Raw genomic sequence first — 17,475 nt, forward strand, 5'->3', positions numbered from 1 at the left:
AGCATTTCCAGAAATCCCAGTGCACTCTCTTCAGCAGCCTTAACCAGAGGAAAAACAGGCAGAAAAGCCGGTGAGAAACAGGAAAAAGAAATTTGCTTCCAGTTAGAAGAGGCAGTTGTCTTGCAGCTAAATAAAGGGAAAAGTGGAGCCATATGGTGGTGACACATGGCCTTTAATGCCAGCACTCAGGAAGCAGAGGCACGAGGATCTCTATGCTTTTGAGGCCAGCCTGGTCTACAGATCGAGTTCCTGGACAGCCAGAGCTACACAGAGAAACCCTGTCTCAGAAAACCAATAGATAGGTAGGTAGGTAGGTAGGTAGGTAGGTAGATAGATAGATAGATAGATAGATAGATAGATAGATAGATAGATAGATATAGTGGATGGATGGATGGATGGATGGATGGATGGATGGATGGATGGATGGATGGATGGATGGATGGACGGACGGATGGATGGATGGATGGATGGATGGACAGATGGATGGATGGACAGATGGACGGACGGATGGATGGACGGACGGACGGACGGACGGACGGACGGACGGATGGATGGATGGATGGATGGATGGGAAAGAACATAATGGAATCATTCTTCTGTGATGCCAAGGCTTGTAGTGCCAAGGAAGTTGCTTCTACAAGGATGGGGTGGGGAGTCTTCTACAAGGATGGGGTGGGGAGTCTCTGCTTAGTACCAGGGAAGCCTATTGGGGACTGAGGGGATTGGTGCTGCTCAGGCTTAGCCTCCATTGTCTTGGCAAAGTCCTTGCCTACCAAACCTCTGGTTCTGTGGGAGGAGTCTCTAGAGTTATCTAGCAGACCAGTGGTCCTGGATTTTAAAGTCCAGTTACCAGCATAAGGGGACACACCCCAGAGTTAGAAGTAAGCATATCTCTGTGAACTTAAGACCAGCCTGGTCTACATAGCAACTGCCAGACCAGTCAAGGCTACAGACTGAAACTCTGTTTAAATAATAATAACGATAACATCAATGACAATGTAAAAAACAACAACCGAGAAGACTGGCAACTCAGAAATTAACCAATCGCCGGCTATGCCATTTCCAGAAATGTATCCAAAGGACACTAAAAAAATTCACAGATATACACTTACACATCCATGTTTATTATAGTGCCGTCCATTGTGGAAGCCGTATTGGATTTGGGCCTGGTTGCCTTGTCACTGTTTGGCCTTAGTCTTAGATTGTAGGATCAAAAGCCTCTCCCTGTAATTTACGGCACAAGAAGTTTGCATTCATGGAATGTTTTCAGTCGGAACAAGACCCTTCTGGGTCTCCAGCAAGGTTTGACCCCTGCTGAGCCCTGCCCATACATGTGGAAGCCTTTTGTTCCCAACTGGCAGTCAGGCCAAGTACTTCTCACCTGAGTCAGAATTAGGCTGGCCTTCCTGGTTATTTCCCTAATTTATTCAGGCCACATAGTCGGTCCTTTGTTACCGAAGTCTCAGTCAGGGTTCCCCACTGTGCTTGACAGATACCTGCTAAGTGGTGTTCTTTGGTCAATAAAGAAACCAGAGGCTCTTCCTCTTCTGGCTTGACACAAATAACCTGTGTGTGTGTGTGTGTGTGTGTGTGTGTGTGTGTGTGTGTGTGTGTGTGTGTTTCTTTCATCCCACAGGCTTTCCCCCCTATTCTCGGTACCGTATCGGTGCAGGCGCCGACAGTCCATAACAGCAAAGTCATGGAATTGGCCAGGTGTCCATCAATGGGTGTATGGACAGAGAAAATGTGGAACATATACACGGAGGCATTTGATGCACCTGTAAAGAATGAGGGCAGAGGTCCTGAGTTCAAATCCCAGCAACCACATGGTGGCTCACAACCATTGTAATGAGATCTGATGCTCTCTTCAGCTACTCATAGACATGAAATAAATAATTTTACAAAAAAAATTGTGATAAAGATGCTAAAGTGTAACTTCATAATTGATGGCTTCTGGTGGGGGTGCAGGTGGGGAAGGACTCAGTTTTCTTTTAAGGGGCTGGGAATGTGATCATGGTCTTTAATGGTGGTGGTAGTGTCCTTCCTCCTCCTCCTCTTCATCTCTGCCTCCTTCTCCTCCTTTATTTTTGAGGGGAGGTCACAGGGTTAGGGTAGGGTAGACCTGGGAGGACAGGGAAGTGAGTGTGATGGGTACATGGTGTGAAATTCCCAAATAATTAGTAAAAATGTTATGCTGGAGAAAATACATCAGATGCTGGATGTGAGGTCATTTCTGTTTTATGTTGTTTTGCTTTGTTTGTTTTTGAGACAGGATTCATTATGTGACTGTACCCAGCCTAGAACTCAAAGAGATCCACCTGCCTCTGCTTCCTGAGTGCTGGGATTAAAAGCATATGCACCATGCCTTGTCTTTTTATGTAATGCGTTTTTTATGTATATAGGTATTTTTGCCTGCGTGTACATATGTGTACTACATGCATGCCTAGGCCTACACTGGATCCCCTGAAACCTGTACAGATTGTCGTGAGCCATCATGGGTTGCTAGAAATCAAGCCTGGGTCTCCTGGGAAAGCCGCCAGTCTCTTAACTCCTGAGCATTCTCTCCAACTCTACTGAAATCTTAAGACAATTGACGAGTGGACACAGGTTTTTTTCCTATGCTTGCCATAACTTTTCAGTCAAATTAGCCATGGAACTAGACCGTATCTCAATGACCCTTTAGGCTAGTGGTTCTCAACCTGTGGGTCACAACCCCTCTGGTAATCAAATGTCCCTTTCACAGGGGTCATACCAGATATCCTACTTATCAGATATTTACATCGTGATTTATAACAGTAGCAAAATTACATTATAAAGTAGCAACAAAAATAATTTTATAGTTGGGGGTCGCCACAACATAAAGAACTGTATTGAAATGTCACGTACTGGGAAAGGTTGAGAACCACTGGGAAAGGTTAGGCCCTTCAGGATCAGGCTCCTTCTGCCTCAATGGTGCTTCAAAAACACCATGTCTTAGACATACTTACAGAGTTACAAGAGGCTCCTGCTTGGTTCTGGCAGAAGACTGCTCTGTCTGTGCCAAGTTCCCTACATGGACAAGCTCAAAAAAAGACCTGATATGGGCTTGTTATGGGCTGACCCCCCTAAAATATCTGTAGCCATTTTGTTCCACGCCTGTCAGTTATTTCATATTGCTGCTGTAACATGCCTGTCAGTCACTGACACAGAGAAGTGACGGCTCAAGGACATGCTGACCACATACCTGTTTTGTTCTGTATGTTCTCAGTGTTCTGTATGAGGTTTGCTAATCTTAAGAAATTCCACAGAGCTTTACATAGGACCCACCAAATCAAAGGTCAGTAGGAACTGTTATGTCTAAAATGGCTAGAGTCAGAGCCCTCCCTGCACCTACTATGTGTGAGCTCACTGTGGTGTTCGTGGCTGACATTGAAGAATGCTCTTAATAAGCCTCAAAATTATGACTGTAATACTCATGCTGTTATCTCAATGTTCTGAAGTTCCCTGTTCCCCACCCATCCACCAACCCCCTTACCTTACTCAGAACCAATCAGCTTAAAGTTTAGCTGATAATACTGTAAGTCAGCTGCTTCTCCCCTTGCCCTTTAAACTTCTGAACCTGGTTTTTCCTATAAAAAGCCTGCCCTGAGACAGACTTTACTGTAATTAGGCCCCCTGCAGTCCTTTCTGTGCTCCTGGATGTCCAGTATTATGGTGTGTGTTCAGTAAGCTCTTCTTGCTTACCTGAGATCAGCGTTTGTTTGGCTGAGTGGTGATTCCTGAACCCCAATACTGAAGGTAAGGTGTGGTGAAAAAGATAAAAAGAGCTTGGAGAGATGGCTCAGTGGTAAAGAGCATGGCTGCTCCTCCAGAGGATTCAGGTTTGGTTCCCAGCACGACGATGGTGGCTCACAATCACGTATAACTCAAGTTCCAGGTGACCGGATGCCCTTTTCCCACCTCTGTGGGGAGCAGGCAGCAGGACCCACATGGAGCAGACAAAAACATATACACGTAAAATAATAAGTAAACATTTTTAAGAAAGACAAAAACCACCAAACTGTTCTAAGAGAACTCCCCTTCCTCCTGAGGGCTAACTTGTGAATTTCCCCGGTATTTCTACCTCCTCTTGAAGTGTATTTTAACTCTTCTCTGCCTCTCGCCAGTGCCTTCATTCCCACACCTTTGGCTTATCCCGGTAGCTCCAGGTAGAACAGGCAAGTCAGGGTCCCTTAGCGAACAAGCTGGACCCAAGTCCACAAACTTACAAACCTGAGCTCCAATTGCCAAGCTACTGTAGAGGTTGGAGTAAACAGCCCAAAGGGGATCAGTCTCTCTCTGAGCCCTCACGACCCACTCCTATACTCCCGACTGCAGGCTGACACCATGACACCAATCAGCGATCTTCCACCCAGCCTCTGTACTGAGACCTCCCTGGGAATTTTCCTAGCCTGGTCTTTACAACACAAGCTGTGCTTATTGGAAGGGAGGCTGTCAATCTTCACCATCTTTCCTCGTTCAACTATGAGCATGCTCAGTAGGTTACTTTTTTTGGTCTGAGATAGATAGGATTTTTTATTTTTTGAAACAGGGGCTCACACTTAAAGTACTTATTTATTTATTATTACTACTACTATTATTATTTTAGACAAGGTCTCCGTGTGTTGTCCTGGCTAGCCTTGTACTCACAGAGATCCACGTGACTCTGAATTACCTGAATTTAAGAGATTTGTCTGTCTCTGTCTCCCAAGCGCTGGGTTTAAAGGTACCACACCTGGCTAAAGAGTTTTCTTAATTTTTTAAATTTACACGAACGTGTACTTTGCCTGCAGCTCTAAACCCCTGAGACAACTCTCAGGCCCCCCCAGCAAACTTTTCAATTACAAGCCTAAATATATCCCATTGCAAATCAAGTCCACGAATATTAGAAATTCAGTTATCTAGTGTGTTGCTGCATCTGAGCAGCCCTCCCAGAGGTGTGGCTGCTTTTTGCTGAGCAGAAAGTGCTCAGTGGAAAATACCAGGAAGAGCTGGTGGGTGTGAGGACACATAACATTTAATCCCAGAACACAGAAGGCCGAGCAGGCTGACTCTATGACTTTGAGGCCAGCCAACGCTATGCAGCGAGAGGCCCCGCCAAAATAAAAGACCAGAGATAAGTTGTAAATTTTAATCGACTCCCATCGCAATTTGTTACAATTCTTCTATTTTATAATTACTTTATAATTATTGTTGTTAGTCTCTTACTGTGCCAAATTTATAAATTAAGACTTTATCACAGGTCTATTGTACACGTGGAAAATAGAACATTGTGGGGCTCACTGCTTCCCAGTTCGAGGTGCCCACTGGGGGTCATGAAACATACACCCCTCACATGAACAGCCACTGTACCAAATCCACAAGTGTTATATTTTTGACAAACCACATTCATTGACACCACTACAGGAAAAAAAATACAAATGTCTCTGAATGAACTAGAAAAAAAGCCAACCTTTTGATTAAACTATGGATTTAATTTGTCACTATATCAAATATATCATGGCTGCTTTCTCCACACATTAATCCCCACAGTTATAGCAGGGAAAAATAATTTTTAAGAACCGGGTTTTTTTTTTTTTTTTTCTTTTTTCCTTTTTTTGGAGCTGGGGACTGAACCCAGGGCCTTTTGCTTGCTAGGCAAGCGCTCTACCACTGAGCTAAATCCCCAACCCAGAACCGGGGTTTTTTAAGACCACTTTATTGAAGCAATGTTATAATCTGGTGAAGAGAGTTGGTTTTTATTCCTTGAGATAGGCTGTTGCCACAGCCCAGGCTGGTCTTGAACTCTTGACCTTCTTGTTTTGTCACAAAAATACAGAGAACAGGCATGTACCACCAAAGCAGGCAAAATTACTTTTTTTCTCTTAATACTAGTGGCTATGACAGTCACTGGTGACCTCTGAACAGTGGAAGAAACATTAGCTTTCTTGAGCTTGTCTACATATGAGAAACCTGATTCGAATGTGCAGCACCACTGAGAGCCACTGTCTTAAGATTGCAGCAAAGGCCCCTCACTGCACATGCCCAGCGTCTGGTACGACTCCCTCTGAACTCAAGTGGCCATGAAGACCTGGTTCTAAGGCCTACTGCTCTGGCCTCACTCAGGCTGCTTCTGTTCTAGTGCTCATTCCCATGGAGACCACAGCTGAGTAACCACTGAGCAGCCAGTCAGTCACCTCTGGCACGAGTCTGCTGTGGTCATGATTTGTGTTGCTTAGCACTTTTAAGGCACTCGAAGCTCTCTAGAGATGGTTTAACCCTGTCACCCAGGACTTGCTCACCCTTGGCTGCATTTGAGGAACTTGAATTTGACAAAGCTATAGAGCCGAGACACCATCCTCAACCTCGGAAATCCCATTCTCTGGATGTCGGTCCTGGAACTCCTGGGGCTGGCAATGTAGCTCAGTGGTAGAGCTTTTGTCTGATATACTCAGGGTCCTGGGTTTAGTGTGAAAAGACACAGACTTCCTCCTATGAGGGCCTCGTATTACAATGCCAGTTTCTTGGACTTAATAGCTCATATTTGGTTCCCAACCACAGGATATCTCTGTCTCTATCTCTGAGTCTATCCCTGATAAAACCAAGACAGAAGCAATCAAAAAGTCACATTCTTAAAGTCTGACTTTAGGCTTGAGAACATTTACATCAAAAAAGTGTAAACTTCCAGGAACTGGGAAACACCTGTATCCAGCCCATAGGAGGTTGAGACAGGAGGATTGCTGTGATTTAAAGACCAACCTGGGCTTAATAATGAGTTCCAGCCTAGGGTGCAGACTAAGACCTAGTTGTTAACTGCCCCCGAAGAAGAAGAGAGAGAAAGATTACAACCTAAGCAAACCCAGGCTGACAAGTCTATCAAGTTCCAGATGACTCTTAAAACTGGACAAGCCTGGGAAACACTCAAATGTTTCTTCAAATGGTTAACAACCAGGCCTAATATGGAGGGCCTGTAATTCCAGGCCCTTTGGAGGCTGAGGCGGGAGGATTCCACCTGGACAACTTAGTGAGACCCAGTCTGAAAAAAAAAAAAACCAAAAACAAAACCATGGATGAGGGCGAGGTGTGTAGCTCAGCTCAGTAGCAGAGCGCTTGCCCAGCATGCACAGGGCCTCAGGTTCAATCCTGCACCTCCCCCAAAACCAAAGCGCGAAGACATTCTGACAGAACATCGAGTTCTCCGAGGAACAGGGACGCTTCACGACCCACAAGAGAGGTGCTGGGGAAGACTTTGTTGACTCAATCCTTGGAGAGCAGGGTGCTCTGGGGAGGGGCAGTGCTCAATTACAGTTCTGTCTTAAGCTTTTCATACAGGTCGTCCTGATCGATCATGTCCTCATTGCCGTTCCAACGGTGGTAGGCAAGGAGCGCTGCGTTGTAGCCAGCGATGGCACTCATCTCCATGCAGCTGGCAGCAAACTCGATGCCATTGAGGTAATAGAGCCGGTCATGGAGGATAATGGAGGGACACTTCTGAGGAGGATTGTAGTAAGGGTAGGACAGCCACGGCTTCCGCACAGCATAATCGTAGGACAGGAAGAGCTTTGAGATTTGTTCTTTGGTGAGAATGTCCTTGGAGAAGGTCTTCCACACATGCATGCCATCCACTGCCGGTGGGGGACCCTCCTTATGACTTACAGAGGCCACAATGGACAGGCTGTTGATAAACATATCTGAGTCATCAGTGACAAGAATCGCAGACAGGCCGAACTGATCCTTGTGCCTGGAGCTGAAGAGGGTAGAATTGAGCTCTCCTTTGATGAGAGTTGTCACGAGCTGTTGATATGGGTCATTGAATTCCTCGATGGGGGGATCAAAATTTCGGAAGGTTATGTTGGACATCTTCCGATTCAATGGGGCAGCCACAAGGACAATGTCATAGAAGTCAGAATGGATCTCAGATCCTGTTTTATAAACCACTTCATACATCTTCGGGGGGGTTCCTAGAGGGCATGAAAAAGAAGGGGTTTCTTAGTGCTTCTCACACTCAATTTCAGGCCTCCTACAAATAATTCTGTAGCATTTTTGGTTTTCTTTGTGTACGTGTACAAGTGTGTGTTTGTATTTGGAGGCCAGAGGCTAGCCTCAAGTGTCAACGCCCCCAGGAGTTGTCCATCTTGGGTTCTGTCTTTCTCTCTCTCTTCTTTTTTTTAAAGATTTATTTATTTGGTCTGGAGAGATGGCTCAGCAGTTAAGAGTGCTGTTTGCTCTTCCCGAGGTCCTGAGTTCAACTCCCAGCACCCACATGGTGGCTCACAACCATCTGTGATGGGATCAGATGCCCTCTTCTGGTGTGTCTGAGGACAGCTACAGTGTGTACTCATATAAATAAGGATTTGTATTATTATTATCATTGTTGTTGTTATTGTTGTTATTTTATGTGTAGGAATGTTTGCCCACATGTATGTCTCTGTAGTACCAAGTATATGCCCGTTGCCTGTGGAGGCCAGAAGAGTGTCAGATCCTCTGGAACTGAAGTTACAGGGCACTGGGAGCTGCCAGGAGGGTCCTGAAAACTGAACTTAGGTTTTTTCAACAAGTGCTCTTAACCACTGAGTCATCTCTCCAACCTCCCATCTTGTTTATCACTGACTATAGCTTACTAATTAGGCTAAGAAGGTTATCAGTGAGCCCCAAGGATTCCCCTGCCTCTACTCCCCCCAGCACCGCAATTACAAGCACTTGCCAAAATGCCCTGCTTTGTAAACAGGGGTGTCAGCACCAAAGTCAAGTTCCCACGCTTCGAGCACTTTACCGAAAAGGCGCTCAGCTTCCCCACCCTGCTTGTGTTTTTGAGACAGTTGTCTTATTTTTTTTTTTTTAAGATTTATTCATTTATTATATATAAGTACACTGTAGCTGTCTTCAGACACACCAGAAGAGGGCATCGGATCTCTTTACAGATGGTTGTGAGCCACCATGTGGTTGCTGGGAATTGAACTCATGACCTCTGGAAGAGCAGTCGGGTGCTCTTAACCGCTGAGCCACCTCTCCAGCCCGAGACAGTTGTCTTATGTTGCTCAGGTTGCCTTCAGACTCTCTCCATTGCCAAAGATAACTTTCCACTTCTGATTCTCCTGCCTACATTTCTGGAGGACTGGGATTATAAGGTCTGTACCATCACCTAATTTCTGTGGTGCTGAAGATCAAACCCATGGCTTCATGCATTCATGCATGCTAGGAAAGTGTTCTACCATCTAAGATACACACCCAGCCTATGATGTGTGTGTGTGTGTGTGTGTGTGTTGAGCACACCTATGTATGTATGTGTATACATCTGGGTATGCACACAAAGGCTAGAGGAACACATGGATGTCCTGTTCTATTGCTTTTTGCCTTATTCCCTTGAGACAGGGTCTCTCATTAATCTGTAGTTAGCAGCAAGCCCCAGCATTATTTGTCCACACTCTTTACAGTACCGGGATTACAGGCATACCCAAGAGACATCTAGCCCTTTTTTAAGCATACGTACTAAAGATTTGAACCCAGGTCCTCTTGTTTGTGCAGCAAGTGCTCTTACGAACTGAGCCAGAAAATCTTTTTCTCCTGGCATCTTTCACAAAGTTCCAGAACAGTGGAACTCCACACTGCTCATGCAGAAATATTCCCAGCTGTGCTAACGGCCATGACCATGGCTCATGGGATATGGAAAAAACCTCATCCTCAAAGTAATGTCCCATGTTTTGTTCTTACTGAATAGAAGCTATTAGAAGTTATAGAATTGTGGGACTTGAGTTCAAATCCCCATTATCCATGCAAAAAGCTAGGTTTTTGGGGTTTGGTTTGATTTTGGTGGTAACAACTTTAATCCCAGCATTTGGGAAGCAGAGGCAGGTGGATTTCTGTGAGTTCAAGGACAACCTGGTCTACATAGTGAATTCCAGGACAGCCAGAGCTACTTTAGATATAAAAGCCCTATCTTTAAGAAAAAAAAGGGGGGGGGGGTGCTGGAGAGATGGCTCAACAGTTAAGAGCACTGACTGCTCTTCCAGGGTCCTGAGTTCAATTCCCAGCAACCACATGGTGGCTCACAACCATCTGTAATGAGATCTGATGCCCTCTTCTGGTGTGTCTGAAGACAGCTACTGTGTACTCATATACATGAAATAAATAAATCTTTAAGAAAGGAAGGAAGGAGCACAAGGCCCTGGGTTCGATCCCCAGCTCCGAAAAAAAAAAAAAAAAAAAAGAAAGGAAGGAAGGAAAGAAGAAAGAAAGAAAGAAAGAAAGAAAGAAAGAAAGAAAGAAAGAAAGAAAAGGTGGGGGTAAGGTGGGGGTGTGGGGAGTGGAGAGATGGCTCAGTGGTTAAGAGCACTGGATGTTCTAGCAGAGGTCCTAAGTTTGATTTCCAGCATCTATATGGTGGTTCATAACCATTATAACTTCAGTTCCAAAGCATCTGATGCCCTCTTCTGTCCTCTGGGGGTACTACATGCCTTTACATATATTGTATACACATACATATAATAAAACACACCCATACACATGAAATAAGTCTTGGAAAAAGCATGTGTGTTTGCGTGTGATATTTCCTCTTTGAGCTATTATTTTCTTTGCAGGAATAATGGAAGAATCAAAGACAGCCTCACCTGTCTGCTTGGTCCTTGTCTTCTCTATTGACATTACAGAGCCAGATATAAGATTGCTGTTAGAGGCCTGAAGGAGCCCTGAGCAAACAACTTTATTACCACCTTCCACTGCCCAAAGGTTGGAATCAGCAGCAGTCATTGATACTGCACCTGTTAGGAGAGAGCAAAAACATGCTTTAATTCTGCCTTGGTCAGGTAAGGCGCCCTCTCCTGACCACTTAGATATTCTGCCCCAAATGCTGCCAGACACTGTCAGTTGACCCTCAGGGAAAAAGGTCTTGCTCTCGTGAAAGCCACTGAAACTAACAGAAGCACAGGACCCTCTACTGCTAACAACTCACAGATAGAAATAAACTGTGCCAGTAAAAATGACACTAAGAAACCAGACTCCCCACCAGTGACTAGGTCCCTTAGCTATCTATGGTTACCCCTGATTCCTTCCGATTCTGGCTTACCCACAAAAGCATTGAGGTCAGTGCTTTGGCCAAAATTGACCTTCATGACAGGAGCGATCATCTCATTGAGGAACGTCTCAGAGAAGCCTGCTTTCTTCAGGTTTTCACGGAGAGTTTGGTTGAGCAGTCTGACATAGTCATCCCCTCCAATGGCGTACATCAACTTTTCTACGCTACTGAAGGCATAGTCATGGGACTGGTAACGATAGATCCTTGCAAAAAAAGAGAAAGGGCCATTAAATGCACTCAGGACATGGAGCTGCAAACAGAGCAGAAGAATGAAACAGATACCAGGCTTTGCAAATTGTAGGACACCCTCCCTGGGATACATAGTGAAATTCTATCTTATAATATTAATATTTATTATTATCATTATCATTATTATAGGGCTAGAAATACGGCTCGGACTTAGTAAGAATGGCACTTACTGCTCTTGCAGAGGGCTTGGGTTCTGGTTTTGTTCCATTTGGAGACAGAGTTTCTCTGTATAGCCCTGGATGTTCTAGAACATCTGTAGACTACACTAGCCTCACACTAGATCTTCCTGCCTCTGCCTCCCAAGTGCTAGGATTAAAGGTTTGCGCCACCAACCACCTGATTTAGGACTAGGTTCTGTTCCCAGCACCCACATGGCAGCTCACAATCATCTAACTTTTTCCCCCCTTCTGACCTCTTCAGACACTAGGCATGCATGCGGTCGTGGATTTACATACAGACTAAGCACACGCAATTGTTTTTAAATCATGAACTGACTTCCATGTTTCCTTCTGATGAGCTCCTACCAGTCAGGTGAGGCACAGCTCGATCTCATCATTCTCAGCCCTCTGCTCTCTTCCCTGCCTTCCACCTCAAGACATCTGTGCTCTTACGCATGCTCAGTGGGACATTTTCAAAGAGACGTGCTTGTCTTGGGAACATAGCTCAGCTGGCAGAGCACCCACCTAGTTCACACAAAGTCCTGGGACTGACCCTCCCTCCCCCGACCAGCATTACATAAAACTGGTCACGGCAGTGCACACCAGTAATCCCAGCACTCGGAGGACGTGCACATAGGACAGTCAGAAGTTTATGGTCACCCTCGGCTACACAGAAAGCTCAAGGTCAGCCTGGGCTAATGCAAGGAATATGCCTAGTTCTTACTCTTCATTCTTGAACTCCATCAGCACCAGGTTCAATCTTCTCCGTCTATCCCTACCACTACCAAACATCACCCTCCATGTTAACTGTGACAAAGCTGCCTTCTCCCACCAGCAGGAAAGCTTGCAGATCTTCCTAAAGTCCCTCCTCAGGCCATTCTCAGCTCCATTATAGAGGACAGGGTTCACACCCAGACTAGTGAACGAATAACTGACCCACCTGCCTCTGTTTTATTTCTTTAAAATAAAAATTATTTACTACCCCCAAGCCCTAAAAAGTTCATCTTTGGGTTTTTTTTCTACTTATAATATCAATACCAAAAACAGTATTTCTCCCAAGTCTAGAATACTTAATCTGACATGAAAGAAACAGGGATGGCAAGATGCTCAGCAAGTGAAAAGCGCTCTGCTTCACAACTTGATGGCATGAGTTTAAGGCCCAAAGCCCACTGTGGAACGAGAACAGACTCGCCAAAGCTGCCCTCTGGTCTCCACATGAATGCTGGGCACAAGTGTACCCACATTCCCATCAAATACAACAAACAATAATACTAAAATAAAAGTTAAAAAAGAAAAAGTACTTTTTAAAAAAGATTTATTATATACACTGTAGCTGTCTTCAGACACACCAGAAGAGGGCATCAGATCTCATTACAGACGGTTGTGAGCCACCATGTGGTTGATGGGAATTGAACTCAGGACCTCTGGAAGACCAGTCAGTGCTCCTAACCACTGAGCCATCTCTCTAGCCCAAAAAAGTACTTTTGTTGCACTGGGGATCAGTTGTGTCTCTAGCGTGACAAGCTCCTCAACTCCTGACACGGGGTTCATCGGGAGTGTTGAAAAAGTCTCAAGCAGCTAACAGAGACCTCAAGCTCACTGTGAGCTGAGGCTAGCCTTGAACTCATGATGCTCCTCCCTCCATGCCCAAGCCCTGTGGTTACAGGCATTAGCCACACCTGACTCCCCAGCCTGTTTCTAGCTGTCCACGCTGACCTTGGCCTCAATGCTGCCCACATCACTTTACAATGGCATCCTTAGTATCCAGGATTACAGGCCAGTGCTACCAGACCCAGCATGAGAAATGACTTCTTTTTATTAAAGTCTCACTATGTAGCCCTTGCTGGCCTGGAACTCACTACATACACAAGGATAGCTTCAAATTCAGAGATAAACCTTTGTTCTAATTGCAGATAAAGAAAACTGGCCAAAAAAAAAAAAAATAAGTAAACAAAATTTAAATAACAACAACGAAAACTCTGGAGAGATGGCTCAGTGGTTAGAGCACTTGCTGCTCTTGCGGAGAACCAGGGTTTGGTTCCCAGTACCTACATGGTGGTTCACAACCATTCATAACTCCAGCTCCACAAGATCACACCCCCTCTTCTGAACTCTAAGGTGTCATGCACATGATGTGTGTATATATATACACATACATACATACATACATACATACATACATACATACATGCAGGCAAACCACTCATACACACAAAATAAATAAATCTCTCAAAATTATAAAGAAAAACCAAAACTGGCTATACCAGGTAGCCCATGCCTTTAACTCCAGCATTCAGGAGGCTGGCCAGCCTGAGATTCACAAGGCCTACAATTTCTGTTCTAGGTGATCTGATGATCTCTTCTGGCTTCTGGGGGCTCCTGTACATACTTGTGCAAATATACACACCTGGGCTCACACACATACACATAAATTAAAAAAAAAATCTTTAATTTTACAAAAAGGCCTCACTCTAGGAGATGGCTCAGTGGCTAACAGTATTGGCTATGCAAGACTGGGAACCTAAGTTCAATCCCTTGTGTGTGTGCATACACACACACACACACACACACACACAGAGAGAGACACACACACACACACAGACACACACACTCACACACAGAAGGTAGAGAAGTGATAGAGGAAAACATTGCATGTTGACTCCTGTGTGCACACATATACACAGAGGGAAATGTGTGTATCCATATACAGAGAAATGCATGCACACCAAAACCCCAAGGCAAGCTTCACCTCAGCTTACATTTCCTCTAAGCTTTTGTGCTCAGGATCTCGTCCACCAGCATGAGACAGGCAATGAGAGTGAGGCTCCAGTCAGCCTGGGTGGGAACTCCAGCTTTAGCATTTTCTAGGTGGGTGGCCTTCCACACTTAAAACCTGGACCTCTCCATCTTCCACTTGTGTAGAAAGCAGCCACAGCACTGGCTCGGGAGCCTACTGCCATGAGAACTCACGCTTTTTTGTGGTGGTTCAAACTCAACTTCCGGATCATGCTTTGCCAATGTTTCTTTAGTGTGGCCAGACACTATTAGGTTCTAGACAAAGTCAACGCCTTAAATGAGGCGGTCAGGCATGGCAGGCAAGCGTTCTACCATGGAGCCACATCTCAGCCCTTGCAAAGTACAATGGAGAGGCAAACACAGACAACATGTTCAGCTCCCGAATGGAGTGATGATCTCTGTATGTTTTCTGCGGAAACATTTTGCTTTACCGGGTGGTGATTAGGTAGAAACCAACATTCTAACATTCCCCAGACAGACAGATCTCAGGCCCAACAGAAGCTGGAGAGTTACCTCATGAACTTGTCGAGCAGGTCTTCTACCCACATGTGCATTCTCAGGGACTGAAATCCATAGCGCCACACCAGCTTAATCACGTTGATTATAAACCAGCTGCTCTCCTCAAACACCAGAGACTTCCCATTGTACACTCCCACCAGGCCACCTGAAGCGGGCACACTGGAGAGACCTGCCAAAACAGAGGAAGGGGCTTGAGAGAAGGCCCAGCAGTTAAGAGCCCTTGCTGCTCTTGCAGAGGACCTGGGTTCAGTTCCAAGCACCCATGTCAGGCAGCTCATGACCACCTGTAACTCTTGCAGGGGCATACCTCTCCCTGCCCCCCATAGATACATAACTTAAAAAATAAATCTTAAAATGATACAAACCAAGACAAAACTAGAGGGCAAGTATGCCAGTGATTTATACATTGGCCCAGTGAAAAGGGAATTTGGGAGACCTGTCAAGGACTTTCTGGACTGAGGGACTTAGGGCCCATTCCCAGGTCTCAGGAGACACATTAGAGTTCTATTTTTAGGACAGTGTGGACACAGTACTGACTGCTCAGCCTACAATCTGACACTGTAGGAGACGGGTCAGAAGATCACGTACACGGACCAAATTAAACCCACTAGTCTTAGTCACGGAGAAGGAAGCATCTGCTAGGGTTGAGAAGGGCAACTGAGAAGTAAGATGCATCCCATTCCTACTCAAACCTTACTTTGCAAAACTGGGAAACTCAGGTAAATGGAAAAAGGCCAGAGTTACACAATATTCCCTAAGAGAAGGCTTGCAGAGGCCTGCCAGACTTCCCCAGAACATGCCCCGCTTTTCTGCTGGCAGGGTCATGTGTCCCTGTGAGTACATGTCTCTGTAACCTGTTTGAATGACTTCAAGCCAAGTGTTGGAAGCCCACGGGTCTCATAGTTTCAGCAGCAGAACAAGTTAAGGTCTCTGCTAGCTCAAAACACTCTGATTCCTTAACCTAAAGTCCAGGCTTTAAGAGCTAACAACAGGGAGCCAGCAAGATGGCTCAGCCCCAGATGGCATTGCTGCCACGCCTGACCACCTGAGTTCAATTCCTGAGACCCACACGATGGAAGGGAAGAACTGACTGCATCAGTTGCCCTCTGACCTCCATATACACCCTGTGGCACTCAGACCAACACCCCCACCCCACAGTTATACAAAATAAACAGCTTAAAATATAACTTTTTAAAATTAAAAAAAAATTTTTTTTAAAGAATTGACAGCGACAGCCACCCTCACTCCACCCCATGGCTGTAATTCCAGAGAGCTGATGCCACACAGATAGCTAGAGTCTCATTACAGGAGAGTAGCTCAAAGGTAAGCAGGGACCAACTGCTAAACCCCACAGCAAGAGAAACCGTTTCATCAACTTCTCTGTAGAAGACATGGCAGAAACACATCAATTCTCTGTGTTAGGAAAACACCTACGGCCAGTCACACAAAAAGCTGCTTAGCGCTATGAAATCACATACCCAGCTCTTTGACAAATCGCTTCATGTGCAAATTTAGAGGGTGAATGACTGAACCCCCTGCTTCGTAGTCATGACCTTGCACCTTCAAAGTAGCCAAACGGCCCCCGATTTCTTCTCTTTCAAACACATCAATCTTCACGTCCTTCCCAAATTTCTTCCGAAGATAATAGGCCGAGGAAGTACCACCGATTCCAGCACCAACTATTGCTATAGTAGGGGAAAGAGGAAAAGAGGAACCATTTGTTTCCCCTCTCGCCACAGTGTGACTTTTGTTTTTGAAATGCCATTAACCAGTAATAGACATTATTCAAGACTAAAACTAACAACTTGGGGGAACCTGAGGGCAGGGTTCTCTCTAAAGACACACTCCCTGAATGTAGGCAGGCGCTATAGATGAAGTTACAAACTGACAGTAGGTCAAAAGATGCCCAAAGATCTTCACAGGTCTTTGTGGAGGACCCACAGACCCACCTTCCTGTGCCCAATTCCTGGGGAAGTATGAATGGGCCCCCCCTGCACGCATTTTAAATAAAGTAGCCGCCATCTTCGCTCAGCTTTGTTCTTTGTCTATGGCCCCAACACCGTGAACGATCCTGAAAGACACAGCTTCAGATGGGGACAGACACCAGGAATGAAAACCAGAGGCAACCAAAGCCACGAAGAGACCCGGTTCTCTGGTTAGCTGCAGCAGTTGCAGCCTTGTAAGCAGAGCGCAGGTGCCGAGAGGCGGTCCCAGCACTTCTCGGGGGAGGGGACCTAGGGGTGGGGGAGATAGACTGGTCCCTGTGCAGTGTTTGCGTGCGTCAATCTTACGGACAGACAGACTCAGCTCCAGGGACAGCTAGAAGCAGGCTCCCGAGGGCGTCTAGCTCCTAGAGCCGAGGGCCTCCCAGGCTGGAGCTGTACGGATACCGAGTCCCTGACTAGCACACGCCTCCCACGGCACTGCTCCATATTTGGGAGCACACACGGCCGGGTCCTCAGGACCCCATCTCCACCATGTCGCGGGAAGACCGACCTAGGCATCTCCGCGCCTCTGCATCCCCCGCACTTACCGATCTTTTCCGGAGGGGCCCGGGGCTCGGCGCTCGCCAGCCTGCCTAGACCACACAGCAGCAGCCCCAGACCGAACAGCGAGCCCACCAGCGTAGCGGCGAAGCGCCCCATGGCCTCCCGCAGCTGCAAACTGACCGCGGGTCCGCCAGCA

General features: G+C 45.9%; 1 protein-coding gene across 2 annotated transcripts; it reads right to left on the reverse strand.

Moving 5' to 3' along the window:
- Nucleotides 1-5,135: 5,135 nt before the first annotated feature.
- Pcyox1 (prenylcysteine oxidase 1) lies at nucleotides 5,136-17,475 on the reverse strand. Of its 2 annotated transcripts, none has more exons than XM_087655974.1 (6): nucleotides 16,740-16,975; nucleotides 16,269-16,475; nucleotides 14,785-14,959; nucleotides 11,060-11,271; nucleotides 10,605-10,754; nucleotides 5,136-7,958 (listed from the first exon to the last, which is right to left on the reverse strand). In XM_087655974.1, exons 1-6 carry the CDS (start codon nucleotides 16,810-16,812, stop codon nucleotides 7,300-7,302), a joined length of 1,476 nt encoding a protein of 491 aa, XP_087512100.1. In that variant the 5' UTR covers nucleotides 16,813-16,975; the 3' UTR covers nucleotides 5,136-7,299. The 2 variants fall into 2 exon arrangements, with proteins under 2 accessions (XP_087512100.1, NP_659553.1); NM_145085.2 differs by lacking the exon at nucleotides 16,740-16,975 and adding an exon at nucleotides 17,324-17,475 and having other exon boundaries at nucleotides 6,622-7,958.

The sequence above is a fragment of the Rattus norvegicus genome, chromosome 4, assembly GCF_021556685.1.
Source record: "Rattus norvegicus strain SHRSP/BbbUtx chromosome 4, alternate assembly SHRSP_T2T, whole genome shotgun sequence".
Classification (NCBI taxonomy): Eukaryota; Metazoa; Chordata; class Mammalia; order Rodentia; family Muridae; genus Rattus; species Rattus norvegicus.

Coding starts and splice junctions, on each gene's coding strand:
- Pcyox1 (NM_145085.2), bottom strand. CDS start 17,435: ATGGGGCGCTTCGCCGCTACGCTGGTGGGCTCGCTGTTCGGTCTGGGG. Junction 16,476..17,323: donor GGCCCCTCCGGAAAAGATCG/GTAAGTGCGGGG, acceptor CCCCTACTATAG/CAATAGTTGGTGCTGGAATC. Junction 7,959..10,604: donor GACAAGGACCAAGCAGACAG/GTGAGGCTGTCT, acceptor CATGCCCTCTAG/GAACCCCCCCGAAGATGTAT.